At 40.8% G+C, this 15,980-nt stretch overlaps 1 protein-coding gene across 2 annotated transcripts; it reads left to right on the top strand.

The window, feature by feature from the left end:
- Positions 1 to 3,622: 3,622 nt before the first annotated feature.
- dtna (dystrobrevin, alpha) lies at positions 3,623 to 15,310 on the top strand. 2 transcript variants are annotated; one of them, XM_080033724.1, is made up of 18 exons: positions 3,623 to 3,761; positions 3,875 to 3,980; positions 4,609 to 4,775; positions 4,985 to 5,109; positions 6,111 to 6,194; positions 6,513 to 6,581; positions 7,901 to 7,996; positions 9,178 to 9,259; positions 9,618 to 9,712; positions 10,428 to 10,547; positions 10,843 to 10,939; positions 11,912 to 11,935; positions 12,541 to 12,703; positions 12,803 to 12,892; positions 12,983 to 13,082; positions 13,838 to 13,955; positions 14,075 to 14,113; positions 14,197 to 15,310. In XM_080033724.1, the coding sequence occupies exons 1-17, from the start codon at positions 3,642 to 3,644 to the stop codon at positions 14,090 to 14,092; spliced, it is 1,674 nt and encodes a 557-aa protein (XP_079889850.1). In that variant the 5' UTR covers positions 3,623 to 3,641; the 3' UTR covers positions 14,093 to 14,113; positions 14,197 to 15,310. The 2 variants fall into 2 exon arrangements, with proteins under 2 accessions (XP_079889850.1, XP_079889851.1); XM_080033725.1 differs by lacking the exon at positions 11,912 to 11,935.
- The last annotated feature ends 670 nt before the right edge of the window (positions 15,311 to 15,980 follow it).

The raw sequence follows: 15,980 nt of genomic DNA, 5'->3' as shown, positions 1-15,980 counted from the left end.
TAGAGCTCTCCATAATTGACTGCTTATGCTGTTATTTGTTTTTTTAACACTGGTTGAATTCTAATTTACACACCATTGGTCTCGGCAGCGTAATATAATGTTTGGGTCTACCAATTACTGTCAAAGTAATTTGCAATAGCATGCCTGAGTGACTGCCTCGCTGTAAGAAGTGGTTTTCGGGGGCCCAAGTAGTGCCACTGTGCTCTGAGCTATCATCCCACACCGAGCGTTATATCATAAAATATATTTACTAGTGGAATAAACTTTTAACAACTAACTTTTCTCGCCCGCAGTGGGAGGTGTCTTGTGTGTGTGTGTGTGTGTGTGTGTGTGTGTGTGTGTGTGTGTGTGTGTGTGTGTGTGTGTGTGTGTGTGTGTGTGTGTGTGTGTGTGTGTGTGTGTGTGTGTGTGTGTGTGTGTGTGTGTGTGTGTGTGTGTGTGTGTGTGTGTGTGTGTGTGTGTGTGTGTGTGTGTGTGTGTGTGGGGAGGGAGGGAGGGAGGGAGGGAGTGAGTGAGTGAGTAGCACTATGTTTTTACGAACGGAGTAGTTGGGATCTTTACTGCCATGGCAACAAACCACATGACCAAGTGTATTAGATTGCCTCGGACAGTGTGCAGCGAGGCATGGTGTGAGCTTTCTCTCTGCTGCTCTGCCCTCTTTGAAAGTCTTGTCCTTGTCTTGCTTAAGTTCTTTTGCTCCCCCCCTCCCTTCACCACCCTCCTCCACCCATCCCCTTAACATTTCTGATAAGCACTGTAGTGTGTGCTACATTCAATTTGCAAACGTAGCCTACTCAAAAAAAAACATTTAAAAAGTGAGGTCATTGTGTTAATACCATGCAGTGCCAGATTAACCTGCTATGGTGAAATGAGCTGTGGACCCCAAACACAGGCAAATACTATTACCAAACACGTGATGTTTATTAAATTATCATAATCTGTATGATTGCTGGACTCCTTCACCTAACATCAATTGTCCAATCATATGGCTTATAATTAGGCACTGAAGGACATGTGGTGTCCCTTTTGTTGTTGAAAATATGCTCTAACTTAAGCTGCAGTCGTTACCATGTCACCATGCAAACTTGATTTAGGGAGGTTCACACTCTAGCAATCGCAGCTAGCATTTGATTAAATAATGATACATTTATCCGTTACACACATAATGCTAAAGCTAAACAATGCTGTTCTTTCAATTTCCATGTCTTCTACATGGGTCAACAATGGATGAGTATGCTAAGTTTTTCCCTGGGACATAAGATACTGTGTGCATATTCAAGACCCAGTTTTCTCGTTGTCAGATGAGCCAGCTAGTTGTCGTATCAGCCAACGAAATTGACGATTTGCAGCTAGAAATCTGCTAAAATCAGTGTCTAAAATCATTGTTTCTAGATGTACTATGGATATCGACGGGTAAAGCTGCCGCCTTTTATAGCCGTAGACCTAGTGACCACCTAGTGAATCTAATGCCTTTGGGCCCTTTGAAGGTCTGGGGCCCCTGGAAAGCTGTCAATGCTGAATATTATCTAATGTCCAATACTAGAGTTTACATATTTTAAAATGTATTATATTAAATTAAATTAATCAAAATAACTCCGAATTACATCTCACATCATCTCAAATGAGCAACTAGAATTAGGCTACAGTACAGTTGGAAAAAAAAAAGCTTTTTGAAGCTAAAGTTCACTTTAGTAGTTATTATATGCAGAATAAGGCTGATAGCGATACGGTAACTGAACAATGTTTTGAACTGTTTCTGATTAAATATGGTGCACACATGGCTCTAAAATCTCTCTCTCTCTCTCTCTGTCTCTCTCTCCTTGATCAGAATGATTGAAGACTACGAGGGGAGCGGTGACAACATGGCAGATAGAAGGCAACTGTTAGTCGAGATGAGTAAGTGCTCAGGGCCACAGCTCGGCGTGATCTATCCCAGACCGTTTTATTCACTGACCGTAAAAATGGCAAATTCTTGTCTGCAACGTTCATGTAAAGCAAATATCATGAAGATCAAGTGTCCCCACCAGTGTCAACCAGATTGATGTTAAACACTAACATACACCAATATGGCGTCATGCTATCTCACTATTTATGCAGCACAGCAAAGTATTCAATATTTTTAAAGATTAATTTGGTTATTTAATTAAATATTACAATCTATATTTGGTCTGTATTTATTCATATGACTATTTCATAGTGTCAAACAGTCTCCCTTCAGGGTCGCATACTATCTATGAAATAGTGTTGATATTTTTGATGTCATTCTTCCTCAGGGGCTCAAGATTTAGATTCCATTCGATTATCGACATACAGAACAGCCTGCAAGCTCAGATTTGTGCAGAAGAAATGCAACCGTGAGTATGATTTACGTTTGACAACATGACTACGCTCACAATCCTCCCCATCCAGATGTTTGTTTACAGTTTTTCCTGTTTGGTTTCCCAGTGCATTTGGTCGACATTTGGAATGTGATCGAGGCTTTCCGGGAGAACGGCATCAACACCATGGACCTCACAGAGGAGTTCTCCGTGGCTCGTCTAGAGGTGGTACTGTCCACCATTTTCTACCAGCTGAACAAGCGCATGCCCACCACCCACCAGATCAACGTGGAACAGTCCATCAGCCTGCTGCTCAACTTCCTGCTGGCAGCCTATGACCCGTGAGTTAAAGGGTCACATGACGGTCGGCCGGTTGTGTACTTTAACGTTTGTGGTTTTCACATGCGCTGATTTATTTTTAAAATGTGTCTCTGAATTGTCTGCCAAAGCGCAGTGAAAAAACAAAGACTATTTACCTTGATAATGTCACCACATGCTCCTGTGTAAGTTTACATATTTTATTTTAGAGATCCCAAAGGCCAAGACCAAATTTTTTTAAGGCAACGATCACTGTTTGTCTCTGAAGGTTGTGCCGTTTTAGAAAAACAGTTGAGTTCATAGGCCTTGACAGCTTTATTGAAAAGAATATATGACCATAATGTAACATTTATTTGCTCCTTTCAGGGAAGGCCATGGCAAGACATCCGTCTTTGTTGTTAAGATGGCTGCGGCAACCATCTGTGGCGGGAAAATTCTGGATAAATTAAGATGTAAGCAGCACAACAAAATCCTTATTTTCCTTTTTAATTGTGAAAAATGGAATTTGAATAAACCATTTTACCTGCAATAAATCAGGTAATTGTCTCTGTAAAGTTCATATAGATTCTAGTCCAAGTAATGTACTGCTTTGCAATTTATAAAACAAATTGCTTATTAGTGTCGGTATTATCTATACCACTGTCTGCTTAGCCTATTGCTCTTAAAAGAAGAAGCAGTACTGGCCTAGCTCTTTATGGCTGAGAGAAGACATTATTCATTTTCTGAAGGATAGAGTGTATTACATAATCTACAAAATCTGTGGGAGCAGTGTCTTGTGAATAGGGGGGAGGAGGGAGGCTTATGCTGCGGGTGTATTATAACAATTGATTTGAATAACTGCTTTACTTTGATTTGTTTTCACAAATAAGTGGGATAAGTGTATTGTGTGGTGCTGTAATTAGCCGACTGTGGTGGCAACCGACGATTAGTCTGATTCATTTGTAAAACGTCTCCCCACAATTGTTCCCAGATATTTTTTCACAGATATCAGATTCCTCTGGAGTAATGGTGCCCTCGCAGTTTGACCAATTTCTGAGGGAGGTTCTCAAATTACCCATGGCGGTTTTTGAGGGACCTTCTTTTGGTTACAGCGAACAAGCCGCAAGACAATGCTTTTCACAGCAGGTGAGGGGCTAATTAACCGCAGAGTGTAATACGACTCCATGTGATTGTTTTAGTATTGGCTCTATGCTGGATTTCCCCCTGTTGAATCTCTCTCTCTCCTCTGCACCCAACAGAAAAAGGTCTCCCTCAATACATTCCTTGATACGTTGATGTCAGACCCACCCCCTCAGTGTCTGGTGTGGTTGCCGCTCATGCACCGGCTCGCCAACGTGGAGAACGGTAGGACACCACACAGAATATTTATACACGGGAAAGCCAGCAGGGCCGGGAGCGGGAGGGAAAGTTCAGCTTTTGCATCATAATCTTTAGTCACAACACACATAAACAGTCAAGCAGACACACACACACACACACACACACACACACACACACACACACACACACACACACACACACACACACACACACACACACACACACACACACACAGTGAAAATGACCCAAAGGGACCTTACACCCTGCAAGTGAGTGTGTGTGTGTATGCGTATATTGTATATGCCATGCACTCATCATCACAAGTCACCTCCGTGCAAGCAGAATAAACACTGTCACACACTCACACATGTTCAGCATGCTGGCGTCGTACTACAGCTCTGTGTCTACTCAAACAAATGCTGCCAACAACAGCTTCAATAGCACGGTTGTATATATCATGAATAGAAATGTATATATCTTTCTATCTCTACTCTTTGCATGTGCAAAACATCTGGATTTAAACACATCTGTTTGTGTGTGTGTGTGTGTGTGTGTGTGTGTGTGTGTGTGTGTGTGTGTGTGTGTGTGTGTGTGTGTGTGTGTGTGTGTGTGTGTGTGTGTGTGTGTGTGTCTCCTCCTGTCCTCCCTGCAGTCTTTCACCCGGTCGAGTGCTCCTACTGCCATACTGAGAGTATGATGGGCTTCCGCTACCGCTGCCAGCAATGTCATAATTACCAGCTCTGTCAGGACTGCTTCTGGAGGGGGCATGCCAGCGGTTCCCATAGCAACCAGCACCAAATGAAGGAGTATACGTCATGGGTAAGGAGAGGAGAGGGGAGGGGCGGGCTGGGGGGGAGGTGTGTCTGCACTGGACCAGTCATTGTGGCTATTTACGTTCTGCCTAAGGATGCTGAGCGTTCGATGCAGGTGGCAGCACTGCTGCAATGACGCCATGTGTTTTTCGAAAAGGAATGATTGCCCTTGTGTCCTCAGGCTTGGCCCCTTTTACTCTGTGTTTTATCTTCTAGAAATCCCCCGCCAAGAAGTTATCCCATGCCCTCAGCAAGTCACTGAGCTGTGCAGCCAGCAGAGAGCCTCTTCACCCCATGTTTCCCGAAATGCCTGAGAAACCTCTCAACCTAGCTCACATTGTGTAAGTTCATCCTCTCGCTTTATCTATTTCCTTTGTCATACTGCCAGAGGAATCCAGTTCTGTTGTCCTCCTGCATCCAGAGAACTTTTTGATTTGAAATCATTGATTTAATCCCTTAACTGATTATTATCTTGTTGGTTCTGGCTTCTAAGTGATTCCAGTCAATGTCTTGGGTCAGCTGATCAATGAGGCTTAATTGTAGCCTTGGGGATGATTGTGTTCGTCAACACTGCTGCTACCTCTTCCTTGACTAGACTCATGTTCTGTTTTGTTTGTTTATGAATAATGAAACTAAAGGCAACACAAGTGCGTATAGGGGAATACAAATACCCTAAAATTGAAGGTGAAATTTCAAAATCTTCCCTCAGTTGTTGCATCTTTCCGGTCATTCCTAAGATCAGGATAATATCGTGAAGCGCAATTATTCTGACCAGGATAGCTGTGATATGAAATTCTGAATACCTAATATATAATTTATTGAAATATCTTGTTAGTTTGTGTATTTTTAAACTTAAATTTCTACATTTAATTGAGTGTTTGCACTGCTAAGCTGATTGTGATGAATTATTTCCGTTCCTTTTCTTGTTCTGTGCTTTCCTCAGAGATACGTGGTGAGTTTGCTTTGATTATTCAACCCATTTAACGGTATCCTTTGTATTGTGAAATCCCATCCACCCTAGCGTACTGACAGTCGCTATAGTTACTTTCTTTCTAAACCCTTTAGCCGTGTTTGTTAATTCATGGAATCTTCATACCACCAATCGTTGAATGTTTTCATTGTGTACCAGAACCCTTCATAAATAATCATATCCCACTTTGTTGCCACATCTTGATATATCTATGCAAAGCTGATCATCTGCCAAAATGGAAATTCAGATATTATACAGTTGGATGAAAGAGAAAACAAAAAGACAGGGGTGTTTGCTGTCTCTTTAACTCTTAAAAACAGCCTTGTCAGTTTTGAATTAAAAAAACAACAACAACATTTGTGTCCTGTCCAGGCCACCAAGACCAATGAACTTCACCAATGACTACGCACTCTCCCACTCCATGCCTACGTCAGGGAACCCTTACTCCACCAAAAAGTGAGTGCAACAGCCGCAACAATGGATGTCCTGGTTTTTACTGCAGATCTTTTCAGTTTCTTGTGTTCCCTAAAGGCCTCATTCCCCATAGACTATGTGACCCACACTGTCTTTCTTTTCTTCCCTTTAATTGTGTGTGTGTGTGTGTGTGTGTGTGTGTGTGTGTGTGTGTGTGTGTGTGTGTGTGTGTGTGTGTGTGTGTGTGTGTGTGTGTGTGTGTGTGTGTGTGTGTGGGAACATTTGTGTATCACTGCCCTTTCTTTTTTTTCCTCCTTTTGTGTTTTTTCTTGTGCCGAATGTAAATATCTTGCCTTCCAGCAAGAGTAATGATGTTGAGCAAAGAAAGCCTTTGACTGGGGCTGCTCCACATCTGTTTAAAGGGATAGGGTAAGTGCCACAGGTGTGCAAAACATGAGAATGCCTTTTTAGGTCAAACGCACTTGTGAACTAATATAGATGAAAATCATGGGGCATAAAGTAGAGTGCTTATCGTCCTGATGAAACTATTAGGGAACTAGTTTTCGTATATAGCATTTAAATAGTATAAATTCCCAGGCTCATTGTTTATGATGTATGTGAATAGGTTTACCTGGGATTACCTTGTTTTTTACGTTTCCATGTATGTTTTATTTTGGAAGACAAAGCATTGTTGATACTGGTTGGGTTTATGGTAAAAGGCCTCGAGCTCTTCTGCACCCGCACTTGATGAAGAAAGTGTTTCTTTAGGGAACACAACTCTCTTTCATAACTCAGGCTTATAGAAAAAACATACAGATGTGATGAGTGAGTGGCATTGCATATCAGAGCACCTGACACTGCAGCTGAGACGGTATTTTATTATACAGAGCTTTCAGGTGATGTGGCCTATCGAGGATGACTGGATAGCTTATGCACAACAATGACAATACCTGATTATGTCCCTAAACGCAAGTCTTGACTTTAAGGAACTGGAATAAAGAGTTAAAGGTTCACTCTGGCAATTTGGTATTATTGGGGTTGAGAGGCAAAATGGAGTAACTTACTGGACTTTCATTCATCAGGAGGAAAGAAACACGACTCCCGAGCCCATTTTTTTATTAAATGAATGGTTATTGTGAACATTCAACTAACCTCCCAAACTGTATTAACAAGCTAGTTATGGTCAGTAGATGTGTCTGTGTGTTTAGATCATATAACCTCTGCTAAACATGTTATTAATTCTGCTTGGACCCTCCATACCTTCGGCAGGAATGGTTGCTATAGGAGTTTGTGATGCAGGTGGAAAAACCTTCATAAATATATAGGAGCTACATCAAAAAGACTGCATGCTTCACATATCCTCCTGAAGGGGTAGATTGTTTGAGAAAAAAAATAATGACTTTGAATACTGAAGAGACCGTAGAGCACTGAGTGATTGATGCTCACAGAATGTAAACAGTGCATGTAGCTTGTAGAGTTTTTTTTTCTTGGCATGTCCTTAATCATACTCCTAGCCTTCATCAGTGGTGTGTCTCGCCCAAACATAATATGGCTTTGTTCCTCTCTAGTCACCCATGAATGGCTGCTTTTCAGCCCCTCTCCTCCACTCCTCTTTTGTTGCGTTTCTCCCCTTCTCTCTCTCTCTCTCCCTCTCTGCTTCCTTTTCCCTGTCGTCTCGTCCTTTCTATTGTCACCTGTCTAACCTCTTGTTTTCTTTTTATGTTTTGTGAAACCCTGCACTGTTCCAGGTTAAACTACAACCTTGATGTTGCCGATAGACTTGCTGATGAACATGCTCTGATAGGCCTCTATGTGAAACTACTCCAAAACAACCCCAAATCATGGTCAGTTGGTGTGTTGTGCTGTATTTGCATAAACACCGGTGGAAAGTATGTGCCCTGATAAACTTGCACATCTCAATGGCTTGGCTTCCCCCTATGTGTGCGTATGTGTGTTACAATCCTACCTCTGCATGCTGTCAGTTTAACTACATTCAACCTGAGTAAGCAATGGCTGTTAATGACTGATTTTCATCCAAAATGGTATCAGTTTATTTCTATCAAGTGAACAGTAGATTTGATTTGATTCCAAGAGCAAACACTACAATCATAAAATGTTAATTTATTTCAACTTAATTGTATAACTAAACATGCTTTAAGATTAACAGATTAGTTGGTTGATTGGTGCTAAATACTTTTAACACCTTTAGCTTCTGTTTTCCACAGATTTGACTGCCCTCCTTTTATAAATAAGATAATCTTTAAAATGAGGCTTGTGTGGTCCAGTAAATCTCTCCAACATTTTTCAAAAGCAAAACAAAACTTAAGTTTAAGCTTTATTTTATCACTTGGAATATGGCATTATTAAGGAAATAACTAACTCTATAAACTGCATGTGCAAGCTAAGGAAATGTATTTGTATAGCTTATATTATACATAGGCTTTACGAATTATATTATGTTTTCTTTGAAGCATTACTTCTTATTTCCTTACCTACAAGCAACTTAAAAAAAATTAATAAAAAGGGACACCTGTATTTTTCCGTTTGTGTGTGCACTAATATCCTTGTTGTTTGTGTGTTTTAATGCTTGTTGCAATTTCATCTACCACATGCCGGTACTACATTAGCAGCTCTGTCGGACCCCGAAATATTCCTGTTTGAATGCATTTGATTGCTTTTACCATATGTGTGCTTGGAAATATATAACAACCTTTATTTTTTGCAAATATTATGAGTAATCATCAGACTGTATGTAACCCCTCTGGTTTTTCTATAGAAATTATTGTTTCACCTCCACTTTCATGTAATAACCAAACTTAATTCCTGCTTTTGGTGGTTTGACATAAGTAGCTTACATGGTTACGCAGGGGCCGGAGCGGTCAGACTTTGGAAGCTTTTCCTGCAAAAGTACTAATCTGACTCTTGAACAAACTTTCTTGGATTTCTTTTGCTTTGCGTCTGTGTGGCTGCGTATAGCAACTGTTTCACGTGGTGACTCCCCGTCTCTATTTTTCCTCTTGATCAGTTTGCTGGAGAGCAGTAACCATCAAGATGATGAGCACAGTCTCATCGCCCGCTATGCTGCTAGACTGGCTGCTGATGCTGCGGTAAGATATATTGTACAGAAGACATTTATTGCACACAGTATCGTGGCATCTTTCATCTGTGTCCACTGGCGGAAAAAAAAATGTGTTCTTGATGAGAAGAAGGTTTAACAGACGCCGCTGCTCTCTGCCATTGGGGGTTGCGGTCCTTGTCAATGCTCGGATGATGAAGGGATTTACAGCTGGTGATCAATCTCTAACCCGACTTGTGTGCCTGTTTATGTTCTGATCAGGGCTTGAAGGATGGCCTCGTGACTGTACTAGTTTTCTCTGTGATATGAGATAAGGTGTGTAGTGGATGACATCATACAGAGGTAAAGCGGCCTCACGTGATGTCTCTCTCACTTGGTTTCACCGACAGGCTCACCAGCAGAGGGTCCCCACAGACCTTCCCTGCTCGCTGGACACCAATAAACTGCAGAGGCAGCTCATCGCCGAGCTCGAAAGCAAAAACAGGTTTGGGATGTTATACAGTTATCAGCCAAGGTATTACATATTATTTATTACTAAATGTTAGCACTTGTAATGAGGTAACTAACTTTATAAAATGTATGTGCAAGTCAAGTAATGTATTTGTATCGCAAATATCATTCACACACTTTACAAAATTATTGAATTGATCCTAAATAAACATTTAAATTAGTCCAATAAATAATAGTGAATCATTTTAATACCTGAGCTTCTCCAAATATCTATCTGGTAAAAGGTCTGTATTGCTGCCCTATAAGAACCCACTGTACACATACCTGCCCAGCACCCAACAGCAGAAACAAAAAAGTGACTAGCTGGAGTTTTTAACAGCTAAAGTGTCACATATTCCCCTCAGGAAGTTTTTAGAAATCAAAAAACCTCTGAGAGAGATTGAATATTGGATTCACTTTAATCAGGTGGACACACAATTTATGTCCGTAGACAGGACGTGTAAACATCCAAGCTGATATAATGTTGCCGTTCACAGTTTGTTTCCAGCGCCTCCAGGTGGAAACATCAGATATTGCAGGTTGGAGGTTTAGATTTAAAACAGATTTGCTAGATTTAGACAGTGCTTATACTACGATCACCTGGGAGGTCGTTCCAGTGTTGAAAATATGCAGCTATTTTGTGTTTACCCAGGGACATACGGACAAATATAGACTGGTTTTGTAATGGTGTATGTTTGTGCCTGTCGTAGAGAAATCCTGCAGGAAATCCAGCGGCTGCGCGTTCAGCATGAGGAGGCCTCCCTCCAGCCACCACTTGATAAGGGTCAGCAGCAGAACCCCACTCTGCTGGCTGAGCTACGACTTCTCAGGTAACTCTGCCTGCTATTATCCTGCACCATGATATCTTTTAATGTAATTATTGCTTGCCTTTTTCCCCAGACAAATTAACATGGTATGAGTCTACAGATACCTGTGTTTTTAATAATTTGTATGTATTTCTCTATTTAAAAAAAAAAAGTTATATATAATGTGTGTTCTGTTATTCTGACTATGTTTGGCTACTTGACTGTGCAGCAACCCTTGTTTTTAAATGTGCTTTATAAATTAAGGATTAGATACAGATCGTTTTTTTCTGCCCCCTTTTTCCCTTGTTTCTTCCATTAGGCAACGCAAAGATGAGCTTGAACAACGAATGTCTGCGCTGCAGGAGAGTCGCAGGGAACTCATGGTGCAGCTGGAGCAGCTAATGACGCTTCTTAAGGTAGTGCAGACGAGCCTTTTTTATATCTTTTGACTTCAAAGTACTCAAGATACAGGTTAAAATGCCTTCGTGATCACTGAACAAACACACGTTATGTTTTACTCTGGGGAACAATTCAATTGGCGTCATTTTTGTTTCAAGTTTTCTTCAAGATCACTTCTGTTGGTTGCAGGTGTTTTCATAAGACTACATGGACATGGGTACTGCGCTCTATCTTTTCTCTCTTATTTTGAGGCAGGTGGTAAGCAATATGGCCAGATGATGATTTCCCCTATTACAATTTCTCCCAGCTGTGGGCGATCACTCCAGCTAATGTAACGCAAACAGTGCACTTTGCAGATGAGGAACCGTGCGCGTGGTTACCCAACATGCCCATTAGAGGGCATACATTTTCAATAATGAAGCTCTGCTGGGGCCAATATGTAAGTTTGCATGAGATATAGTGACATATCATTTCAGCCATAGATTAACATGTGCTTTTTGCGTGTTTCTATTTAATATATATGCCTGTTTCACGATATGTTTTTTGGATATAAACAAACCTTTAACAGTATCAGAAAAATGTATTATTCAGTCAGTTTCTAATGTGAGACCTGTTTAAAGACCTGTATGTTGATTTGTCAGTGGCAGCAGGCTCCATTGCCTTGTCTTAGTTCTTCGCTCCATCACATACAAGACAATTTGTCTAACCCCTCTCCTTCTAAGGAGGATAACTTTCAGTGCGAAGATATCTAATGCAGTCGACAAGACGGGAGTTGTCTCGGAAGCCGACCTAAACTGCTTACTACACTGGCTTAAGTGGGGAGGATATCAATCTAATTAGCCTAAAAGGATCAATGTTAAGCCATTAAACTTGCATGAGGAAGCCACATGCTTGTCACTTCCCAGAGGAAGCACCGATTGGATTCTTTTCAGAAATACTCAGCGTAATGTGGTGGTTGTTCGGTGAGCCATAAAATATTTGTCTTTCAGCTGGAGGAGGAACGGATGAGAGCTGTAAGTGTGAAGAAAAAAAATAGACAGACTGCAACTTGGATGCATGTTAGAATTAAATACTTTGCTGTTTTTGGGTGAAAACTTTGTATCAAAAATATTTTTTTTAAAGACTGAAGAGGTGAACGTGCTGTAATTCTTCAGTTGATCTAATGCTTTGGAGATGCATGGTGTTCACTAGATAGGGCCAACTTGTGGTTTGGTTTGTGGGAATAATTAGAATAGCTTTTAGATCTAGAAAAAACTGGTTTAACAGCATGTTAGAGTATATTTAGAAAATGCTACTTAATGACTCAAGCACTCACATACCGTACATTTCTAGCAAGCCTGTAATGTTTGTTACTTATAAAGCTATTGTGTTGTACTATAAGGACAAATTAGTATCATCTGTTGTCTTAAAACATATTGGCTTGAATTATAGCTATTTGTTTGAGTGCTGAAAGTGAAAACATTTTTGTTGTTCATTGCTGTTGGAAGGTTTGCTTTGATAAGAAATCCTCTTTTGATCCAGACTGTACAGTATTATATTCATGTAACAGTCCTGACACTACAGCATGAGTTTCTCTGTTAACATTGCCACTTGTGAACACGGTGTGTACATGTTGCAGACTCAGGGTACTACTGGGTCTCCCCGCTCGTCCCCCAGCCACACCATTAGCCGGCCCATCCCTACACCGACCTACTCGGAGTCTGCCGGCACGACCCCGACGCACACACCTCAGGACTCTCTCATGGGGGTGGGAGGGGATGTTCAGGAGGCCTTCGCTCAGGGTAACTTACACTGAAACAAGCAATGCATTTACTCGAGGATAGAGTGTCCAAATGATATTTTGCTGGTTGTGAGGACATTTTCTTGTCGTGTTTCAAAAGGTCCACGGAGAAATTTGAGAAATGACTTACTCATTGCTGCTGACTCCATCACCAACACAATGTCATCATTGGTTAAGGAACTCAATTCAGGTAAAACAAAAAATAAAAAAAATTATGAAGAAACAAAGGCTTGTATTTTGCCTTCTGAATTTTTACAAAAATAAATTGTGGGCCCCACAGAGGGTGGAAGCGAGACTGAGAGCACTGTGGATTCAGACTTTGGACGTGGTGACCTATTGGCTGCAACCTCTTCAGATCACCTCTTCACATATAATCCAAGGTACTTCTTTTTTTTCTTGGCTAAATCATCCCTCCATCCACGCTAAAAACTCTTCCCAATTAGTGTCTCCTTCTACTCTTTACCCGCTCATCCATTGTCACTGCTTAACCTGAGAAACTGCTTTGACACAGCTTGCTGCTTCCTCCTGACAGTTGATTTGCTCTGGTGCCAGCTTTCCCCGTCACGATACTTTGTTTCATACAGACGTGCGTGTCAAAGACTTCATGGCCTAAATAAGAAAACATTTAAAAACACTGCTTTGAATAAAAAGTTAGGACTAGCTCTTGCTCTTGTTTTTCAATCTTGAAAAAAGGTGGAGTCAGGGATGCTGGAAAATGTTTGTTGTCAAAATCACACAGTGAATATCTCCTCATGATCTGCTACTTGTACGTACTGTGGTGTTAATACAGAGCATAGGCTCTGCAAGATTTGTAAAAAATCGGTATGTAAACAAAAAGAGGCCCACTGTAGCTAGCAACATTCCTGTTTACAGAGCCTGGGCTGTGTATTAAAACTGGACTTTTTTTCAACGTTCAGCCAGTACGGACAGGTAATAGATAGTGAGGAGATTTTCACTGATTTTAACAACAAGCATTCTCTTGTATTGCTGAATACAGCTTTTAATTGTGAAGGAAAAAAATATTTATATACGGTATACACACAATTCCTATTATTCTCGTCATTGGTCACAACACCTCCAGTTTCCAGAAACACCTTTGATTTGGTGTCTGGTTTTAAACTGTCATATGTCACAGCAGTGCCAACGCTGCAGAGGCCGAGAGTTTCGAGAACGATCTGGAGCAGCAGCTGGAGGACGAGCTCAAGATGGATGAGCTCATGAAGCACAGGCAGGAACCAGACAAAGCGTGCATGGTGAGTTCTAGCTTCCCAAGATCAAAGTGGTATAGGTGAAAAGGTGGCATAGTTACTTTGTTTGAGTAATCAAAATAACTAACTCGCAATATTTTATCTAACCTGCTGTGTTTGTACAGGTGAAGCTGCAGCAGTGACTTTGTCAGTCCAGGTGACTGGTAAGTATCCCAGACTTTGAGTGTTTGTATTATTACCGCTAAATTGAGCTGTCAGTCACTTACCAGTTCTGTCTTCTTAACAGGCGAGCAATACGAAAAGCAACAATAGTAGACGACACTGGAAGAGACAACACTGGGCCGACGGTACAGAGCACTGAAGATACGAAGAATCAAAGTTGGAACAAATTGCTGACTCCAACCATAGAATACATTTATGTAAAGATATATTTTTTAACCAACTACATATTTAAAAGTACTACTGTGAGCTGATGTAAAGAGATTCATTAGTGAGCTGTCTATTATACCACAGGTGCCATAAAAACCACATGACTTCGGGGGAATTACTTCTTAATTTTGAGCCTTTTTATATTAGTTGTCGTCAAACAAATGTGCAACTGCGCTGTTAGTACAGGGTGGAAAAGCTGAATCTTTCAAATGCTTGTGTTTCTGAAAACACTGAACCAGATTTACATGTTTGTTTGTCATTTGATTTAAAATATATAAACCTGACATTAAACCGGGGTTGAAGTTATAGGGGATAGAATCTGCAATATTTTGTAAATGTGTATGTGACAGATTTGACCACTATTCTATAGGTTTCTTACTGTTGCTGTCGAGTGGCTTTTGTATTGCTTTATGACTTGTTTTTGAAGCGAGCCAATCAGAAAAATTTGTTTTCGTTTGATACATAAGTAATAATAAGAATGCACACTACCTTAGCTGATTGGATGACCTCCTTTAAAAAGGAGCTCATTCAAGCTGCAGCAGTTAGCTAACAAAGAGACACGCCTGTTGAGCAGCAAGGGTGGTTGTCTTCACTGGGCAAATGAGGCTAAACTCATTCAATCTGATGGTGGGACTTTGTCTGCAGCGAGATTTGGCCTGCAAATATACACTGTCTACATAGAAATGTGAATTAAATATGATTTGGATTGGTTCCAGATTCTGAAATTCAAAAAGGTTTACAGTGGTAAGGGCAATGATCAAATTGTGTTTACTATCAATGGTTTATGAATTAAGGCTCGACCACAGATCATTTGCCATCGTTTCATTTGTTAACGTCAATGCTCCCGCTCACAAAATCCTTGCGTGACTTGCACAGCGACATACAAAGCCTCTCGGTGTGTTTTCTGAGCGAGCGGGACACGTTATTCCGTCACTCTGGGGACGGTGGCAAGCCAATCTAAAATCGTAAATGTGTGAAATATACCTAGTTTGATTTTTCAAGCAAGTTCATAGCAGTGATTTTTGCATGGTGGATGCATAATAAAGTGTTGACAGAATATCACAATTTTTGCCTATGAACTCTCCTTTCTCTTTCTTTTTCCATTCCAGAACGGCACACTTCAATTGGCTTGGTTTGGCAGTGCACATTTATTATCTGTCATAAATGCACCGTTGGCTGCCCTCAACCTATTGTCTATAATTCATCACGTAGTTCCACCACCTGAGGTAACACAAAAGCAGCAATCCAATGTATTTTACAGCCATGGGACTATTGGGAGCTCCCAGGCTCAAGCAATATCATCAGCATATGAACTTACTGACATTAGTATATATTTAGTAGTCCTTCAAAAAGACATCAATATAAGCTGGTCCTTTTCTACATTTAAAGACAGGTTTTATGAGGTAGGCCTACAGCATTCAACGCCACAGTCAAAATGAAGTCTTCCCATAATATGTTCTTTCTTTATCGGATCTGTGTTCTGTCTTCTCTATCAGCATATTTAGCAAAGCAGCAATAATAGAGAGGATTTTTGTACCAAGCCGCTTGCAGATATCTTTTGTCAAGTGCATGACTGCGCCCTAGTGTTAAAACATGAGACATGCAGTTGTGTGAGCGGCAGGACATGGGGTTTATATTAAT

Source organism: Ammodytes marinus (genome assembly GCF_949987685.1).
Source record: "Ammodytes marinus genome assembly, chromosome: 9".
Lineage (NCBI taxonomy): Eukaryota > Metazoa > Chordata > Actinopteri > Uranoscopiformes > Ammodytidae > Ammodytes > Ammodytes marinus.
Note: the sequence above shows the minus strand (reverse complement) of the source record. Positions and strands in the feature narration are given on the sequence as shown.